The sequence below is a fragment of the Tympanuchus pallidicinctus genome, unplaced genomic scaffold (assembly GCF_026119805.1).
Source record: "Tympanuchus pallidicinctus isolate F22 unplaced genomic scaffold, pur_lepc_1.0 scaffold5, whole genome shotgun sequence".
In the NCBI taxonomy this organism is placed as follows: Eukaryota; Metazoa; Chordata; class Aves; order Galliformes; family Phasianidae; genus Tympanuchus; species Tympanuchus pallidicinctus.
Window position 1 is genome coordinate 32,201,831 of NW_026294769.1, and position 19,453 is coordinate 32,221,283.

General features: G+C 38.4%; 1 protein-coding gene across 3 annotated transcripts in view; it reads left to right on the forward strand.

Annotated features, from left to right (window-relative positions):
- Positions 1-19,013, forward strand: part of TAF4B (TATA-box binding protein associated factor 4b) — a 70,503-nt gene extending 51,490 nt beyond the window's left edge. The window contains exons 14-16 of one of the 3 annotated variants that reach the window (XR_008211366.1): positions 5,841-5,960; positions 16,537-16,802; positions 18,490-19,013. Coding sequence is in view for 2 of the 3 variants with exons in the window: in XM_052704456.1 (XP_052560416.1) it covers positions 5,841-5,960; positions 16,537-16,704 (288 nt within the window). In the remaining variant the exon portion in view is untranslated. Of the gene's footprint in view, positions 1-5,840; positions 5,961-16,536; positions 18,455-18,489 lie in introns of those variants that run through there. The other 2 variants (XM_052704456.1, XM_052704458.1) reach the window with 2 other exon arrangements.
- Positions 19,014-19,453: the final 440 nt, after the last annotated feature.

Consider the following 19,453-nt stretch of genomic DNA (forward strand, 5'->3'; position numbering starts at 1 on the left):
CAGTTATTTATACGTTAGAAAATGTTGAGTATCTACTGAAGGAGAAGCAAAATAAAACTTCTCAATTTTTTTCTAACCTGTGGTTGATTGCTGCATGGTTGTGTTGCTAAAATTTCCAAAATATTTTGCAGCCTTTATGGTATAAATATTTAAGGCATCTGGTTTTGGAGGATGCAGCTACTTTCAGGCCTGTTTTGCCACTGAAGCATCTGTGTGGAGTATTAACTTGGAAGAAATCTACAGTAGTTGGTAGTACCCTGTAAGTTAGGCTGCATTATCAACTCAGTGCCTGCTATTCTGTCTTTCTACTTTTAAATTACAACAGAGGGAAAAGTCAGTCAGAAACTAATTGTATGGCTAATTAAAACAGTTTGAAAGAAAGCAATTGCAAGAAGAGAAATTGCATTATAGGAAGAGGAGAGGATGGTAAATGTTTAAATATGCTGCCTTCAAATGTCAGTTTTCTTCAGAGAATACCCCCTGTATGAGAACTGCTATTCAGCAGCATTCACCTGTAGGGCAGAACATTTTGTATAGGAAAGGTAGAGGCCAGAGGCAGTAATGCTTATTGAGCTTTATGACAACCAGTATGAGAGACACAGAACCAAAAACAGATTTTTAAGGTTTGTTTTTCATTTTTGTCACAAGTTCCTTAAAATGCTTAAAGGGAATGCAGAAAATTGGAAAGCTTTCTTCCAAAGACAATGAAAGGGAAGAAGCAACTGAGAACGGGATGATTTAAAAACGTTTGATGGGGGACACAGTGAAACACAACGAAACTTCAACTGAAAAGGGTGGTTGGAGAAAAGAATGGATAAAAAGGTGAGAATTAATTTCAGTGTGTTTTGTGCCCCACTTTAAAGAACTGAATGTTGAGGTGCTTAAAAACATTTAGAATGGGGCAAGAGTATGTACACGTGTGTTTGGCTGCAAGCTAGTTAGAAGGAACTGTTGTCATTTGGTGACCGTTGCTTTGACTTATCTATAATATTTTGATATTAATCAACTTATTGTTTAATTTCTTCATTGTGGAAGCTGGAAGAATTTGTGTCTTATACCTCTTCTGTATGCCTGCAGCCCTTACTTTTTTCCTTCCTGCAAGTCTTACACAAATTCTTGTTCATCTGCTGTAGTGCTTTTATTACTCCTGATGTACTTATTGCTGGGTAGCACACATAAGCCTTAGGCATACATTAACTTGTCTTCAGCCTTCCCTGCTTTCTTTTCTTCCTGGCCTTTTCTTGCCAGTTCTTCTGTTACTTTAAATATTTTATTTAATCTGTCCCATACTCGTCAGTCTACAGCTTCGTATGTGGAGACATCCCAATCCTTGCGCTTTTCTTGATATCAGTATCTTCTAGATACACTTTTTAGTCTCTTCCCTTGTATCAGTTAAAACCAAATCCAGAATTGCAGTGTTTAGCTTTCCATCTGTCTTAGCACCATTTCTTCTGAGCCCATTTCCGTACATCTCTACTTGTTACCGCATTGCCAAGACTTTCTTTTTTTTTTTCCCCAAACATAACTTCCTAGCGCCTCTATTTTTTTTTCTTCTCAGAATTTTCTGAGTGTTTTTCCTAATACTTTTGTGTATCAGAACTCCTGCAGATGTGGGCAGTGGCATGCATTTCTTGAGGTGTCTGTCATCTGCCAGCATTGTGCTGGATGACTGCTGTCTGTTTGGCTCCTCTTTAACCTCAGACCTGTTACTGACTATCTAGAGAGTAAAGATTTCATGCACTTTTTCTTCTGTGAAAGCTTATACCGAGTATGGAATCGTGTTCTGCTTTGTGACTGAACACAAGTGCTTTTGTTACTCCTTTTCAAAAGTGGAGATGCATTCAACAATTCTCTCCTTTTTCCTTACTTGATATTAGTCACCTGCTGCCATTTGCTTCATGGATTACTTGGTGTTAATGAGTTTATTTCTAGTAGAGAATACTTTTTCCTTCCTTCTGTTGTGCTTAAGAGATTCTTCCTTGCAGGTTTAAGGAAAACTTTACTAGATTTACAGGGTTTGAATTATCAGAGCTTTGATAATGTGATCAATCGCGTGTCATGTAGTTTTTAGCTCAAAAGGCTTAAAAGCAACATGTAGTCTCAACGCTTCATCCCAAGTGCTTCTTGTTGTCAGCTTGAAATTTAATTGTTAATACTAAAATGCCACCAAAAATGTCACTGATGTAACAGTAAAAATAGATCTTGCATATTTTCTGTGAAATGTGGATATGAGGCATCATGACTACAATTTCTGTGAGCAGAAAAAGAAATATTTTCCTCAGTAGAGGATTGAGTGAAGAACAGAGAGGTCAATTTGAAAACCTTTCATTTTGTGTGATTACAGTCATGCTGCAAATGCCGTTTCAGTATAAGAGAGGCCTTTAAAACATACCTTACTTCTTGATTTGTGCTGCAGGTCAGATTAGCTAAAATGGTTATTGTGTCACCCTAGAGATTCCTGCTTGCTGCAAGACCAGACTTTAAACCCTATTTTTATTATTAAAAAGGCCAGCAGCAACAAAGACTATTTTACAAGTTCTGAGACGTTTTCATAGCAATTTGATCTTTATACACAGGTTTTTAGAACTCTTTGTACTGTAATTCTTCGTGTATATAAAGATCAGAAAAGGGGGAGCAGGAGCACTCATCTGCCTCTTGCCTGGAGCTTGTCCCCTCTTCACACTGATCCTGAGGACTGAATTTGGGATGGAATGTGCATTTGTCTCCATGTCATGGCAAAACAGCAGCATCTTTCAGTAGGTGAAGCAGGTCAGATTGAGGGGGAAACCTGCGTTGTGGGTCAATGTATGACAGGTTCACCCTATCTCTCTTAAATTGCCATTATACTTCTGTCTTGAAGACAAAAAAAAAAAATCTGTTTTCAAGATACAAGTCTGAATGTGACAGTTTCTATTTATATCCTATTTTATTCAGAGATACTGATACTAAAAAAAAGCAGTCCAACGATGAGAAACAATGCTAGATGTATTTGCTTTGTATTTCAATAAGGTATAGTTACTAGTCTTAATGCCTTTTGCGTATTGTAGTGATCATTCTGCTTTGTGTGCTACAAATATGCCAGTTAAAAAAAAAAATTTGACTCCGCCTAGTTGCCTCTTGCTCTTTCCTAATTTTGTTTAGGAAAATGCAACAATAGCTAGCCAGTCAGTATCCTCAGCTGTCCCTTGATGTTATCTTCACCATTTTCTTAACTGCTTGCACAATGTTTGGGCATTAATGCCACACTTTTAAAGGGAACAGAGCTTGTTGAAATGATGATTTTGCTGGCTTTGCTGTAGTTTGGATGATTGCCTTTATTTCTGAATGGGAATCTGTTGAGTACATTATGAAACTGAATGTTTAAATTCGTTTGTCTTAATTATGATCTCAAAAAGAAGTCTAAGATGTCTAGAATGCAACAAGACAGCAATTTCCTTTTTTTGTTGTTTCTTTTTACTCTGAAGTCTGTGCCTGGTTCTAACTGATTTGAATGATCCGACTAGTTACAGAGTGGAGAAATTACTGCAGTAGCAGATTATAGTGTATAGGTGTTCCCAGCATCATCTTGGGACTGCTTGGTGAAAGATCCATCAGCTCTGAAACATTTTATACAATATGTTTTATACTACCAGCTGGAGGTAGCCTTGGACAAGGTGGAGCACTAACACTTCTCAAGTTTAAGTGATAAATAAAACCTTACAATCTCTAAAAATGTTCTTGTAAACAAAGTGGTGTAACTGGAAGAAAAAAATGCTTTGAGGGGAAGATACTAAGCACACAGAACTATGTTAATTTTGATGAATAAAGTTGTATATGTTTACATTGAGCAGAAGAGCAAGAATAGCATGTGCTAAGTGAATGATGGTACTAGTGTTGCAGAAGTACTGCTACTTTTCTATAAGCAAAAGCCTAAATACTGTGATCAGTGCTGACTTGTAAACTTTGCTGTTTACATAACTGAATTATTTGTCTCATTCTCACATAAGAAAAAAGGCAACTACTCATAGCAGGGCCTTCATTCCCCAATTTCTGATGAAAAATCTTGAGAATGTGTGGTTTTTTTTGAGTTTTAAATGGAAAAATATCCATTTAGGAATCATTCTCTGAAGTGCCTTTTTTTCTTTTTTCTTCTTTTTTAATAGCTTAGCTAATTCACTGCTCGATGTGAAGCTGCCAGCATCAGTAAAATAAGAACAAGCCTATCTTAAATAAAATGGTAGAAAAAATGACATCAAAGCAAAATTACAAAAGGGGAAAAAACCCTCTCTTTGCCACTGACCAAACAAACAACAGCAACAGTATTTCTTTATTGCAGATGCTGATTTATGTAGTAGTAGCAAGTGAAGGAGATAATTAATGTAGGAGCAACAAGCTCAGGTGGTCTTTCAAGTTGAATTTTTTCTCCAAGTGAAATCTCAGCTGAAAAGTGAGCAAAAATAAAAGCAGTGTATTTCAGGCTTGATAAGTGAAATAACTGTACTGACTGAATGAGGAATCCCTGTTAATTTTTTAATGACTTGGGGGGAGGAAGGGAGGAGAACTCGATAATTTGCTGCCATGCTGTGGCTGTGTGTTCTTTTCTAAAAACATTTGCATGCACATGCATGCAGAGAACTCCGGTCCAAACAGATTTTGTAAGTTCTGAGAGCAGGGAGAGTGCTGGCTGAGGAACTGTTGAAGTTGCACGTCAGATAATCCAAAGACTGGTATCAAACTTAGAGGTTTGTGTTGAAGGACAAACTCAGCCTGATGAAATAGAGAAGTTGTGTTTTCTTCAGGGAGAGTTTTCCCTTCTGCCTGTGCTCCCAGCTGGACAGCTGAAGCATCTGAAAGCAGTGTAGCTGTATTAGCAAAAGGGCAATCCAAGCTAGCAAGTCTGTCAGCAGTCTTGCCTGGGTTGAGCTCCAGAACAACTGGCATCTATTGAGCAGAGCAAAATAGTATGTATCTTGAAGTGTGGACATATGCCTTTCTTTTTCCTTCTTTCCTTCCTTCTCTATTCCATAGGCTATTTCCTATCCTCAGACATGTAAAAGAAAGGGAAGTCTTACTTTGTTACTTGAGGTTCATAAAAATATTGTTGAAGAGATTTGCTGGCTACTTGGTCTGGCTTTAAATAAATAATCCCATCCTAAGTCTACCTAACTCAGGTAGAGGTTGTCTATAAGAATGTCTTTGCATTGAAGGATTTTGGAGGTGACTGAAAACCAAATATATGCCAACAAATCTACATGTCTAACTTGTGTGATATGTTTGGAGATTCAAATATTTATCAGGGGAGGGCAGGGGAAAACGTTAGTGAACTGAAAGCATCCTATTTATCTGAACAGTGAGATATTTCAGAGTGGTTACATCAAGCTTATGCTTGGGGTAAAACAGCTTGAAGAGTTCCAGTGAATTCACAGTTGTGAATTGGTATTGGGTACTAAGCATATTCTTATTCCATAGAGCTCAATAGCTTCAACTTACAATACTAATGCAGTCACATACATCACTTCTGACGAAATGTTCTCTGCTAATCAGCAGTGGTTTCTGATGTAAGGAACCAGCAGAAAGGCTCCTGTTGTGACTCCGTTGATATTACAGTACAGTCTCCATAAAAAGCATTATTTATGCAGTACTGCCTGTAGGACTGTTAACATTTCAGGAACAACTTATTGGAATTTGTCAAGAGTGTCCAGAAAGACAGGAAATGATGCTGTCAAATATGTTCCTGATATATGCAGTATATATATGCAGTAAGCATTATAGAACTGTCTGAAACAATGATTAAAAAAAATAAAACACTAGCCTTTTAGGATACTGTGTACTGTATTTAATGTGTTTTCTTTTTGAATTAGATGCAACAGTTGGAATTAGCACAAATGCAACAAAGAGAAGCTAACCTCACAGCTTTGGCAGCCATTGGACCAAGGAAGAAGAGACCACTGGATTCATCAAATGCTGGATCTGGGATGGAGGTACTGAGATGGTTTGCAGACTCACATGATGGCATTGTATCTTCATACTGAACTATTTTCGTTCTTCCTTGTAGGAGGAAATTCGTACAGGGAAAAAGAATTTTCTTTTTACAAAATGATTGATTACCTACAGTAAGGAAACCAGTTCATGTGTTAGATACTTGCAAGGGTTACTTCTGGTAAATTAATTGGCATGTTTGTGTCTTATATCCAGAACTATGAAGAATGTTGTGTGTTGACTGAATGAAGTGGTGGCTCAGAGAAACTTCTGGAGGATAATGCTGCTGTACTAGTCTTTTGTGGTAGCTAGATGTCATGGCTCACCAGTTGAACTCATGGTAGCTTTGGATAGCTTTTTGAAATGAGTTTGGCATTTGTGCACTTCTTTCTATATGCAATGCATAGGGACTCTTTTTCACTATGCTCTGAGTTTGCCTTGGCTGAATCACCAAAAAAAACCCCACCATAAATAAATACATAAAGCTAGACCGTTCTCTTCCTGCAGTGAGTCAGATCTCTTTTTCTGTCTCATCCAGCACTTTAAAATGCCTTGAAGGTGCTTTTAACAGACCTTGGTCTGAACATATCTCTTAATGTTCTGCTAGAGATTAACTGTTTCCAAAACCTGGAAACAGTTAATGAGGCTGCTGAAATTCTTTCCAAGAAGACTGACAGCCTGCTTCTGTTAGAAATCATCATCTTGGCTGAAAATGGGAGAAGGGTATTGCCAGCTGCATTACAAATGTTGCCAGATTTGCCATTCTTTCTCACGAGGCCTCAATGCTGCATGAGTGAATGGATGCTTGGCCTGTCACCTAAACACAACGAGCAGAAGCCCCAGGAAGGAACTTGTGGTGGAAGTAGTGCTTTTCCTGTCTTAAGGCTTTTTTTCAGAAGCTTAAATATATGCTTGAGTGAAAATACTCTCACAGTATTGTATGCTGGAATCTGGGAAGACCTTGTATAAAGCTTAACTGATATTTGCAACATAACTGAGACAGTTGTGGTATCTGGCCTGTTGGTTTCCTTTCAGCCGGACAAAAGACCTCTCTAAGGAGGTGGGGTAAACTTCCTTTTTTTTTTTTTTTTTGTTCTGTTAAGGAGTCAGACACACAAGTCTGTAAAGGTTCACTATTTACTGCCAGTAAAGTGAAGGAATTGCTATCTAAACAAGCAATAGAAAGCAACATGATAAGCTTTTGAGTAGCTACTCTTCACTTCTCTCCTGTTTTTTAATGCATATTCTTATGAAGCTGGAAGCACAGATTATTTTTTTATACTACTCCTGGAAACATTTGGAAAACAGCGTTCAACATTAGAACTCTTCCCCTTCCTTTTCTCTTTTTCCTAAGCTTCTATCAAATAACTGTTCCACTTCTTCATAGTGGTTTCCTACAATTATTGCCAGATTTGTTTCTGAATATTTAACAAGTCTGCCTGTTGGGTGCTTTTCAGTTATTTCTCATCAGCTGCAATGTATCGGTTTTATTAAAAGCTTTACAGAATTGTGCCAAAATGAAATGGAAAAGTGCTGGAGTTGTAAGGTGGCGATCCGTTATTTACACTGTCATTTTTAAAAGGAATGTGCAGACTGTGTCTAAAACTCACTATAAACATTATCACAAATGTATCTGCTATTTTTAAGATGTTTCTCTCACGGATTGCCTTACTAATTATTGAGTTGTAAGAGAAGAAGGGGAAGGTAATTCTGCTAATGAAGCTACTTTTGTTCTCACATGCATTCCAATGCCTAGTACTTAAGCTTCGTGCTACCAGAAATTAATTCCCTGCAGAATTTCTTTTTCTGTGAAATTGTGCAGGATGACATACTTGTGAAGGCTCTTTATACTTAAGCATTTAAGTGTCCCAGTATATCCAAACAAATTTATAAAAGGCTTAAGACTTCCCATGTAGAATAAAAAATGGTTCAGACAAACACTATATTTCAAGAAGCAGAACATTTGTAATACATTCATGATAACATGGCAAAACATTCTGAGCAGTAAACAACATTCCATTCTTCAGAGATGAAAGGAGGTTTTGAAACTGAAAGCAAATACTATATGGCCTTAGGCTGATACACATTTGGGCATCTTTAAAATCATTTTTTCGGGCAACCTGTCTGAGAATAATTTAAACAGGCAGGATGTACTTTCTTATTTCAAATTGCAAATACAGACAGCTTCACTCACAAATAATATTAAATGTCAGAACTTCCCGACTGTGCAATGTCAAAAAGTAAATCTGTGCATAATACTCCTGTGACCGTTTTTTAAGCCCAATATCTTGACAGACAGGCATGATGGAAGGAGTTATTCCTGAATATGAGTGATCCTTTGATAGTATTGAATGAAATCACTGATGTTTTTTTAACAGACTTCTTCAACTTGCTTAATGTTCTTTGTACAGAGTCTGTATCTCTTTAGTCTCTGTTGCAGCAAAGTTGTGCATTCAGCTTTTTTAATCATTGCCTACTGTAGTAATTAAAGGAAATGAATTATTTCAAGCTGTTATTGATGTAAACTGAAGCCCTGAGGTATTTGGAGAGGCAGGGAAGAAATAATCAGTTACACTGTTAAAAAAGTGAAGTACTGCAAGCAAATTTCATATATACCTTTATCCCTTACCAAAAAGTAATGGATACTGAAAGAGTGCAGCTTAAAGAACGTGGTTGGAGTTGGTTTTAATATCTTCTGGTGTAGTAACAGTGAGCGTAAAGAGTGTGAAACAGCATTTTGTTAGCAGACTGTTTCTCCACAAAAGAAAGTTTATTTGAGATGGTTCCTCTGTTCTGAGTATCTGCTTCTTTCACACTCAACCACTGGGCTTTGTACCTCTTCTGGAAAGTCCTTTTTCCTGGGGTATTTGAATCTCTGATCATTACTTATTTACCACACCTTATTCTCTTGAATTATGATTTCTTTACTTAAGTAGACCTGCTATGGATTATTTAATTCAGGACCTAAAACGTGATGGAGCACAAGCATGTGCTTTACAATTAAAAGTCTGTTTAACAGCAGGCACACCACTTCGCAGAGTGGCGGGTAACAAATGAACAGAGGAGTTTCTCTCATCTAATTGATGATCTAATTTGAACTAATTCTCAACTAAAAGCATTATAAAAGGGGTAAATTGTATCCTGCCCTGTTTGTTTATTTTTTACACATTGCCACACTTGAAACAATAGTAGGGGCAAATCCATGAAGATCACAAAATTAAAAAGTCAGGTCCTGGAAAAATAACCATTTATTGTAAATTCTGCAATTTTCTTGTTTCTAACGCTAGTTGGGAGTAGTTTTTCGTGTTAATTTTAGTTTGCACGTTGACTTTATTGCAACTTGACACTGGAATGTTGTTCAGAAATAACCATTTCAGAAGATCCTGTTAAGAAAATACATCTATTGTGGTAATTGGTGCTTCTGGTATTTCAGAAGTGGTAATATCTTCATCTCTCATTCTGGACCTTATTCTGAGTACAAAAGTGTGAGAAAGTCTTTTAGATTTGATTCATGTGTGTTTCGGGGTTTGTATATTTGTTACCTCTTTATGCTTCCCCATCTTGGGGGCATGTGGGGAATACTAATGAATTACAGTAGGAAGACTTGAGACATAACTTATCTTGGAGAAAGGGAGACCCCTTCTTATAAAAACAAAGCCACAGATTTATTTTCCTGATTTCAAGTGCTGTTTCATGGCTTTTTTATTAGTTAGTAACGTACACTGTGATGTTTTCAATATTGAGAAATAGTCAAGATTGTCAAGGTCGTTCTGAAAACGGTTTTGTCTAGTTCTCACTATAGCTGGAATCTTAGAAGTTTGAAAACCCATGCAGATTACTTCCTTTATTTTTTTTTTTTTCTTGAGGAATCAGGCTGCAGTTCTGAATCTGTAAGCTTTTTTTCCTTTAACTGAAAGTGTTACAGTTCCCACATTGTCTTCCATCGTGAACTAAGAGCAGTGGTTTTGTACCTTATCACACAGTAGGGAAGAAAAAACTATTTTTTGAAAGTAAGGAGACTGAATGTTACTCTTTTGATCAGCATGGAAAAAAAAAACAACTGGTTGGACCATTCTCCTACTTTACATAGTAAAACTTTCTTGAATGCCTGCATGTCACTGTAACTTTTTGGAGGAGTGCTTTTTTCCTCATCTGTTTTCTAGCTTAATGATAATATAGCAACCGTTTGGAAGTGTTGAGGTTTGCTTTGCCCCAGAGTGCTATTTGTGCTGTATCCTTCACTCATCTTCTCCCAGGCTGGTCCCATTGGGTTACTGATGCAGAAGCAAATGGTGAGGCTGAAATCTTGGGGTCAATGAATAGGTATTCAGATACGTTCTCTCTGTAAAACACCTAGCTCTTGTCAACAAGCATAAAATAATGTACTTCTGGAGGTGATGCACAGCTTCCAATATTGCAGTGCACAACTAAGCTGGCATTTTCTTTCTGGAAAGAAATTTGGCAAGAAGAAACAAGAGAAATACATATTCTATGCTGGTCACTGTTCCATTTTTAATATTGAATGTGTGTGGAGAAAGCCAGCTTGTCGTCTCCTCTTTTAGGGCAAGCTCTGTGCCACATCTGATCATTGTTAGCAGGACTTAAATTTACTCTGCTTGTTTTACAGATTAGGATGCCAGTATGCATGTGGATCAAACATATTCTGTAAATGGTGCATGTTTAAGCTTTGGAGATATTTTTTGGGCTGACCTAGGAAGATCTGAGCCATTGAGCAACAAGTCCTTTCTTGCAAAATGAAGGAAAACCAAATGATTGAGGAAGAGAGAGTTTGTTTTCCCACAGTGTGACAATCAAATTACCATGTTGGTTTGGTTTTTTGGTTGGTTTTTTTTTTTTTATGTTTGAGAAAGGGATGCATGGCAGTCAAGGGAAGAGGCATGTGGCTTTACACTATTAGAAGTATTAGCTTAAGAACTTAATGCCACCTTTTTGACTTCCTGAGAGGACACAATAGCATAATCCATCTCCCTTGATATTTGTGCGAAGGATGTGGCTGTGCCTGAATGTGAATTAAACTTGATTCTGCGGTGAAGGAGGACGGGTTTGCTGCCCTGTCTGTATCTGTGGGGTACAGAGAAGCTTCTAACTACTGCTAAGGTATTTTCTTAAAAGCTACAGAAAATGAATTTAAAATCAATCACTTTAAATTAGACTACTCGCATGTAATTAGGTCTTCAGAGCCAGGCTACAAAATCTTTCTACACTTGAGAGGTTTTTTTCTTCCTCTCAGTGAGTGTCTCTCTGTGTTGGTCTCTCTCTCCTTTCCCTGTCCTAGCCCATTTTGACATAGTTCTAAAGCGATACAGGAGAGTTTTTCTTTTTTTCTACTTTGCATATGCATAACATATGCAGACTTTTTTTATTTTGATTTCTAGTTCTTAATTCAAGCTGTTGGACAACTGAGGAGTCTACAGTGTAGTTATACCTCTGGGGAAGGTATGAGAAAAGATACTGAAGCTATACTAGTTAGATCTTGCAGCAGATACGTGGGCAAAGCCCTATCAGCTATGGAGTTTCAATTTGAGCTCTGAATTTTCTGGCTGCTGTCAGTCTAGGCCATACATACACTTGATGTGAATTTTTTCCCCTGTAAATAGGACAAAATATTCCTGCCTGCCATTCATTCATTTCAGAACCACAGTTCATCGGCCCACATTGTGCTCTCTCTGTGCTAGATGGGAACTTAATTCTTCTTATGTGTGAAAGATATCTGCAATTTAAATGACTAATTGCACTGTAGCTTTAGGCTGAACATATTGGTAACGCAAAAATGTTGATGACATGTGAAGGGTCAAGCAATTTATAATTTAGTTGACAATACATTGCTTAAAAAGATGTGGCAAAGAGCCAGAAAATTTCAGCTTAATAATTGTCTATTAACTAACATGACATATTTGTATAGTACTCATTACCTCCAGGTACAGATTAAGCATCTGATGTAGCCACACGAAGTGACATGCGTACATGAATCTTGGGCATAATAGTGAATAAACTGACGTTGCATTCACAGTAATTTGTTTCAATATGTAAAGCATGTTGTTGCCTACATATGAAAGGACTTGTAGGAATGTTGCAATGAAATCTGAGGAAAATGTGTAGTTGGATAGCATTCTCTGTTGTATAGATCTGACAGCTTGGTGAGACTTCTTTGTAGACTACAGATAACATCATAAATATACATGTTTGTTTTCAGCTGTATGCGAAAACAGTCAGGAAACAGATCTGAGCCTTTCAGACATCAGCTTGATCTGTCCTAATGGTCTATGAGATTTAAATGTCAACACATGAAAAACAACAACAGCAAAAACAACTTCTTAAAAAATAAATCATTTTTATAAACATTGAGTAGCGTAGCATTTTAGCATTGCGAGTGTGGGAGTATTTCTAGCAGACTGTGAGGCTTGACAGAATAGGCAGAATCAGTATGCTGGTTTGCCACTGAAGTATCAACTTCTTTCACTTTGCCTAAATTCACTCTAGCCTAAATTATGCACTTATTTGCATAATCAACATTTCCAGAATTCTGACAGGTTGCCTTTCTTGTTGAGATCCAGAAAAGTGAGCATTTTACATGTTTATGGCTTTTTTTTTTTGTTTAACCTTTTTTCTCTTCTATTTCTCTTCTATGAGACAGGAGACTGATGTACAGGACACACTGGCTATCACAGAACTCAGTGTGGCCACAAGTGAGTTGGGGATTGAACCTGAATTAGAGTAGTTGTGCTGGCTGCTGTTTGTACCGCCTTCCAACAGTGTATCTGTTACAAACAGCTGCAACTTCTCAGTGTCTACAAATGCCATTGAAAACTGTCTCCGTACTGTTTCAGTTTTTTGGTGATATTTTTGTAATGCGCAGCAAAGCTGCACTGATAGTTTACTCTCTTGGCATTGAGGCTTAGAAGTATTTATGCCTCGCCATAAATTAAAATGAGAGCTCATGACTCTACTTTTAACATCTGATTGAAGTTTTGCTGCCTTAAAGTGCACCTCTGCAAAACCACACCAAGAGTTGAAAATTCTGAATGCAGTTGATGGGAAGCCATTAAATTTGGGAAGGGAATGTATACTCTGCCAGGTGAGCTCACTGAGCCTTATGCAGGTTTGTAGAAGGCAGGATTCTGTTGACCTTTGAGTGTTGCTTCTAGTCCTGTGTAATAGCTCTGAACAGCTCTGGTATTCCTGCAGTGTTTAAGATGCAGACTTCTATATTGTGTGCTCCAGTACCTGGGAGACTAGGAATTAGGAGAATGATGATAGCTCAGGTAAAGGAAGGGTCTTGTCTTGCCTTACTGTCGTAACAGCTGTGGCTCTGGTCAAATTCACTCTTGCCTTTGAAATGAGAATCAATATTTAATTCTTCATCTGGCCACTGGAGAGAGCTCTAAAGATCTTAAAGTTGTGTTTCGGGAGCAGGCTCCTGACCATAGGAGCTGCAAAACAGGTATGGAACTGCTGCAGGAGCTCCACAGTATTTTCTGTTGCCACAGTCAGTAAAAGTAACTGATCTCTGTTAGGAATATACAGAAGGCTATGAGGATCACAAAGGCGGTTGCTCTGACAGTGCTGCTGATTTGACTGGACTCTGAGGGTATGTGAAGCACAGAACTGCAGCCTGTGTAGCCTAGCTTTGCTGGCTTTAAGCCAGCTGCCCTGCATCCTGTGAGAGTTGGTTTCCAGTAGCGCAGAGCCCAGTTGCTGCAGTACCTTCCTTAACTTACAGATGAGGTCTGTAAGCTATACTAAAGCTGCAGCATTGCTGCTGATACCCTGTTGGGCAGGCAGTACCTGTGCTGGGTAATTCTCCTGTTTGTTTGCTCATTGAGGTACTGATAATTAAAAGCCTTATTTTTCAGTTCTCTTCAGAAAAGGATGACAAATGTGTCTGAGGGTAGAAAGAAGACTTCTGCTATGAAGAGCCTCCCAGACTAACAAGACAGTTTTTTCTATTTTTTGCATAGCAATTTGCTGCCCCACTGGAGGGAACATAATAGAGATATCTGGGAGTAAGGTACAGCAGACTGGTGTTGTTCTAACATGAATACTAATGTCTGAAAAGCAGCATCAGGGATCTTCTTTCAAGAAGAGGCATATGAAATGCAAAGTAAAAGGCTGCTGGTACTTGTCTAAGGAAGGATGAAGGAACTTGCTCAAGAGCAGGCTTCTGGGAACACTGAAGCTTGCGTGTGATGGTTCATTGTGGTATGCAGGTGACAACATAACTTCAACTTTTTTACTTCTGGTTCCTTAAATGTTTTATTAAAAACAGACACTCTATCACCCTGCGCTGTTTGTTCCAGTGTTCAAAACCTGTAAAAGACCCATCTTCCATGCAGCTGTGAGAGGCAACTGGTCACTGCTCATCCCCGTGTAAACTGATCAGAGACATGCAGGACGTTTTGTAACGTAGGATGAGTTTCCTGACCATACAGAGCCTGTTTGTAGTCCAATCTGAGCTGGGATGACCTCTGCTGTGCTGTGTGACTACTGTGATTTTAAACCATCTTGCACAGAGGGGCCTTTTTTTTTTTTTTTTAACATGGACGTGGCAGCCATTAGTTTAGATAGGTTCAGTAGCTGACTGAAGAGCCCCTCAAATACTGTACTCAGCTCTGATAGGCCTGTTGATGCTATGTGAAATTGAAAAATGTGAACTGTCTTAGCAAACAGAAGCTTTGGCCTTGGAAGTGACTTTACTGCAAAACATCACTCTGTGTCCCTGCATTGGGAAAGAATTTAAGCATAAACAAATCCATAATTCTGTCTCAAGCATGGGCAGCTTCTCTGTTTTAACAGCTTGCTGTTCTGATAGCTTCCAAAGCAGACTCGGAGATTTGTGATGTCTGCCTTCTTTTTGTAAGGAGGAAAACTGCATTGAGGTGGCTTTGGTTTGCATCTTTCTAAAGGTAAGTCTCGTAGTCTAATGACTATTTAGAGAGAAAATACTTTCCCCTCCATAAAGTTCTTTGAATTACAAAGGACATTACTGTTGGGTTCCTGCAAACCCTTGGGGTTTGTTTCATTTATAACATTGCCTCAGGCCTTCTGCCGCATCCTGTTGGACTGACCTCCTTTTCAACCCGTGCTGGCAGCTGCATTGCAGAGCTATCTTTTCCCTGGATCCTTCGGGGCTGTCATATGACAAACTTGAACTGTGACCCCCTTGTGTCTTACCAGGACAGCAGTGCCCTCTCTGTGCTATGTGGCCAGCAGTCTTCCCCACACACGCATTTGTTCCAAGCCATTTAACAAACTGAAAGTTTCAAATGATGGCATTTCATAGTGTTTAATAGTATCGACTGTAAAGCAAATGAAATGGTGCTGAATACCCTGCATGCTGCTAGTAAGAAATACAGCTTCCATTTCTGCAGTATGCCCTGGGTTTTCCGTGGCTAGTACGTGCTCTCTGGTGAATCCTTTTCTTTCCTTTTTTTTTTTTTTTTTTTTTTTTTTTTTTGGTAAATATATTTCAATGCTTTCCTCCTAACAACAGTAGCATTCACGGCTATAAATAGTCCACTACTGATATTTGTATCTAATATATGGGTTTTTAAACCAGATTTCCCTAAGCAAAGTGGGCAAAGTCATTTTGCTGAAGTCTTACAGAGTGTTAGGGTAAGAATTGATATAGTTAGCACAGCATCCAAGCAACACCATCTCCAAGTGGTGTTGATGCTGGCAGGCATTGCCTTGCTGAAGTTACAGAGACTGAGCACTCGTATTTGTACAAATTGCATTCATTACCAAGAACCCTCCAGTAGTGATAAGAGACTGGCTGTGTAGCATAGATTGGCTCCAAGATAAGTAGCCAGTCTATTGTGCAGCTCATGGTAATCTTCTTCCTGCTCCCCACCCCTAATAATAAATCTTGGGACATTTTGGAATGCATGGGGGTTGCTCATTCCAATAGCCTGAATGTATAACTACTAAACATCATCATCTGCACACCAATTGTGCTTTCATAACCAAGTGAGGCTGCTGTCTGAAATGAGTAGGCTTGGATACAGCATTCTGAATGCACAGATGCTTGGACTGTGTTTATGTCTTGCTTTTGTAAAGGACATTTGAGAGGTGATGGCCAGGATAAAAGTTTCTCCTGGCCACGTTTCAAGGCTCATGCCCATCGAGGTGATGGTTTTCTTTAAGAAGAGATGTAAACATCTGGAGTTCTTGCAACTAGGAGCACAACACAGCTCTGCACAGGAACAGTGGTAGTACCACCTTTGTTGTGAGCTTGTAGTGAGAAAGCACAGCTGTTCAGTATGACTTCAGTGAAACAGCAGTACCTATCTTACAACAATACAGTTTAAGGAAAAAAAGGAATTTTTTAGTAAGAATTTTTTCATTGCTTTGACTGGAGTAAACCATTAACTGGCATGTTTGCTTTGTCTTTTGAATGTACCAAGGGCATCTGGATTTCTGGCTTGTAATAAGTAAAGCTGAATATCAACAGGTTGCTTCTATGCACGTAGGCATTATAACCCAACCAGTTTGATTTAAAAACTTGTATTGACATGAAATGTTAATATTTTTCTTTTTTCTTTCCCCTTCTACTCTTAGGGTTTGAACAGCAATGGAATTGCTCCTGGGTCATCAAATTTTAGCCTTACAAAACAGCTTCTTCGTCCAAGAATAACTCGTGTCTGTCTCAGGGACTTGATATTCTGCATGGAACAAGAGAGGGAGATGAAGCATTCTCTAACCTTGTACCGTGCTCTTCTGAAGTGATTTGAATTTCACATTTCAACTTGCTGTCTACTGCCAAAGAAAACACTGAAGCATTGTTGCACTGTCTTGAAATTCCAATTTCTGGAAAACGATCCGTTGTAAGGATAACTCTTGTTTACAGATAAACATTTTTATTAAATACCTAACTTAGCACCGGTAGGGTTTTTAATAATGTTTGGCTTAAACCAGTCTGTAAACCAGTGAAAACACTGAGCTGTACACACAAGCCCCTGACTACCTTGCATTTGTGTGTCTTGCAGGCTCTGAGGGCTCGATGTGTGTACTAGTTTATGTATGTTACTTGCTTCAGTACTCCAGAATCTGCAACATCTGTTTGTAGTGCCTTCTTCTAATCCAACCTTATCTAGGGGGCAAGTAACTCTTTAAAGGCACTGCACAGCATGACAATTGTATTTATTCATGAACCAGCAGTCAATGCTAATTTAATGCCTATTTGTCTCAACAAATCTCCTTAAATCAGATGTCCTTAAATGTTCTGGGTTTAGAATTACTACTGAATGTTACTTTGTGGAGCAAAGTAGCAAACAGAAGGAGTGAGGGACACTTCGTCTTCTACACATCACTCCAAACTGTCCCCCTCCCCTTTCTGCGGAGAAAAGCGATCGAGGGAGGATGAACAAATTGGTCATTCTTGTGGATAAAGTACACCAAGCAGTTGTAGGTAGGGCATACTTTGATGTTTGGGAAAATTTGGAGTTACTGAACTTGAATACCGGGAATAAAAAAGCCTGAAAAAGAAGGGTAAAAAAAGAAACTGATCTCTTACAGGTGTGTAGGTAACAAAAACAAACAAACAAAAAAAAAAAAAGGCAATGGATTTAAGCATATATTTAGAAAGAAATAAACCAAAGCCTGGGTTACTGCAAGAAAGGGATGACTTGAGATGCGTTAAATATTCTGAAACTTTACAGCTAGAGACTCTTAAGGAGAAGCATAGTGTTTGCAAAGCAGAGGATTCACTGCTTTACTGAGAATACTGATTTAGTTGTCAGCTTAATGTTTATCATACCTTAATGTGGTATAACAGGGAAACTTTTCAAGTAGAAAGTAGTTAGTTTAGTCAGTTGCCTTGTTTCCATTCAGTGAGGAGGATGCTCAGACTACCAAGACTGCTAGAATAGATTCAAAGATTTTCTGCTCTGCTGGTAAAGATTGCCTTGTGGTAGGAGGGAAAAGCTCCAGGTTACCCTTCTCCCCAGCCTCCAGACACTTTGCCTCCCATGACACAGTGCTGCATAGCATGGCTGCTTCCCAGGACAAGTGGGAAAGGCACTGATATATTGAATGGCTTCCTGCTAAAACTTACTTTCTTTCAAGGAACAAGCTTCCTATGGTTATTTGGCATGCTACTTCAAAACTTTAAAGTGATAACCTAAACATCCTCTACCATCAGAACCACTGCATATAGTTACCAAATTCAGTAAGTTTTGAGTCAGGTTTTTTTTGGTGTTGAAACAGTAGTAAACAAATCTAGCCAATGAATGCTGTAAATTATTTATATATGTATATATGGCATATATATATATATATATATATAAGAAAAGCAGTACTTTGACTAAGCTATAGTTTGCAAGATATTGATAGCATCAGGCAAAATTGTTTTGTATAATTAAATGCTTAGCTTTACTTTTTATGTAAAGTGCAGCATTTTCCATATTTGTGTACTGTATCTTATTGATCAGATGTTTAAAATTATTTTAAATACTGCATTAAAGCAATTATTTTATTAAAAATAATAAATAGCTAACTTTGTTTATTTCCTAGTATGAGAAATTCAGCGTCTGCAGCTGTCATCACCACGACTAATGGCATGGTTCTGAAAATGAGCCCCAGCTATCTGCCCATCACGCTGATTGGCACGGTTACCCAACCTGAAGTGTTAATGATAAGCATCTGTATTCGAAGGTTTTTAAACACAACTGGGTGACAGAGCAAAAAAATTACAAAAAAATTGGATGGGGAGGGGGCAGAGTAAAAGCAACCCCTCATTTGTCCAACTTTCCCTGTCAGTCAGCACAGAGCTGTTTTTTGTTTTGTTTTGTTTTATCAGATGAATAGAAGTACTTAGGACATATTCTGGGAAGTAGGAACACAGGAAGCTTCTCAGACCTCAGAGGTGTGCAATGGAAGCACTGTCCTAGATTGTTTTTGAAGCAACTCGCAACTAATTAAGTGCAGGTAGGAGAACACAGATGAGCATCTGCATATGGGCCTGCCTGTTCTTTAAACCAGTGAGACTTTAAAATAAAAGATATTAGAGAAAATGAATTACATGATAAATAGATATACATAATAAACTTCAAAAGACAACTGAATGTTTTATTGCCTGCTTGCAATAGAGATTATGTGCTTTCGTTACTGCTGTCACAGCAAGTTGTCTCTGTTCAAAACTTTAGGAGGAAGAACAGGCATTTTCCAAAAGCTTTTCAGCAGTTTCAAGCCTGACTTCAGACAGAAGGAGCCTTGGTGAAGGTGCAAAGGCTAAAACTACTTGTCTTCTTCCTGAGGCTACCTCCTATGTCTCATTTAAGCTCACCTTTGCTTCTGAGAAGAGCAAGTGACCTCTTTGCTCTGCCACACCAGGAGTTAAAGGAGGGATGACCATGGGATTATCTTCCCCTTTTTCCCAGACTCACCATCATTTATGGGAAGGTGAACTGTCTTTTACACAATAAACACTCAGTTATGAGATGATGAAGACAAACCCTGACATTGTTCTCCCGTGCTT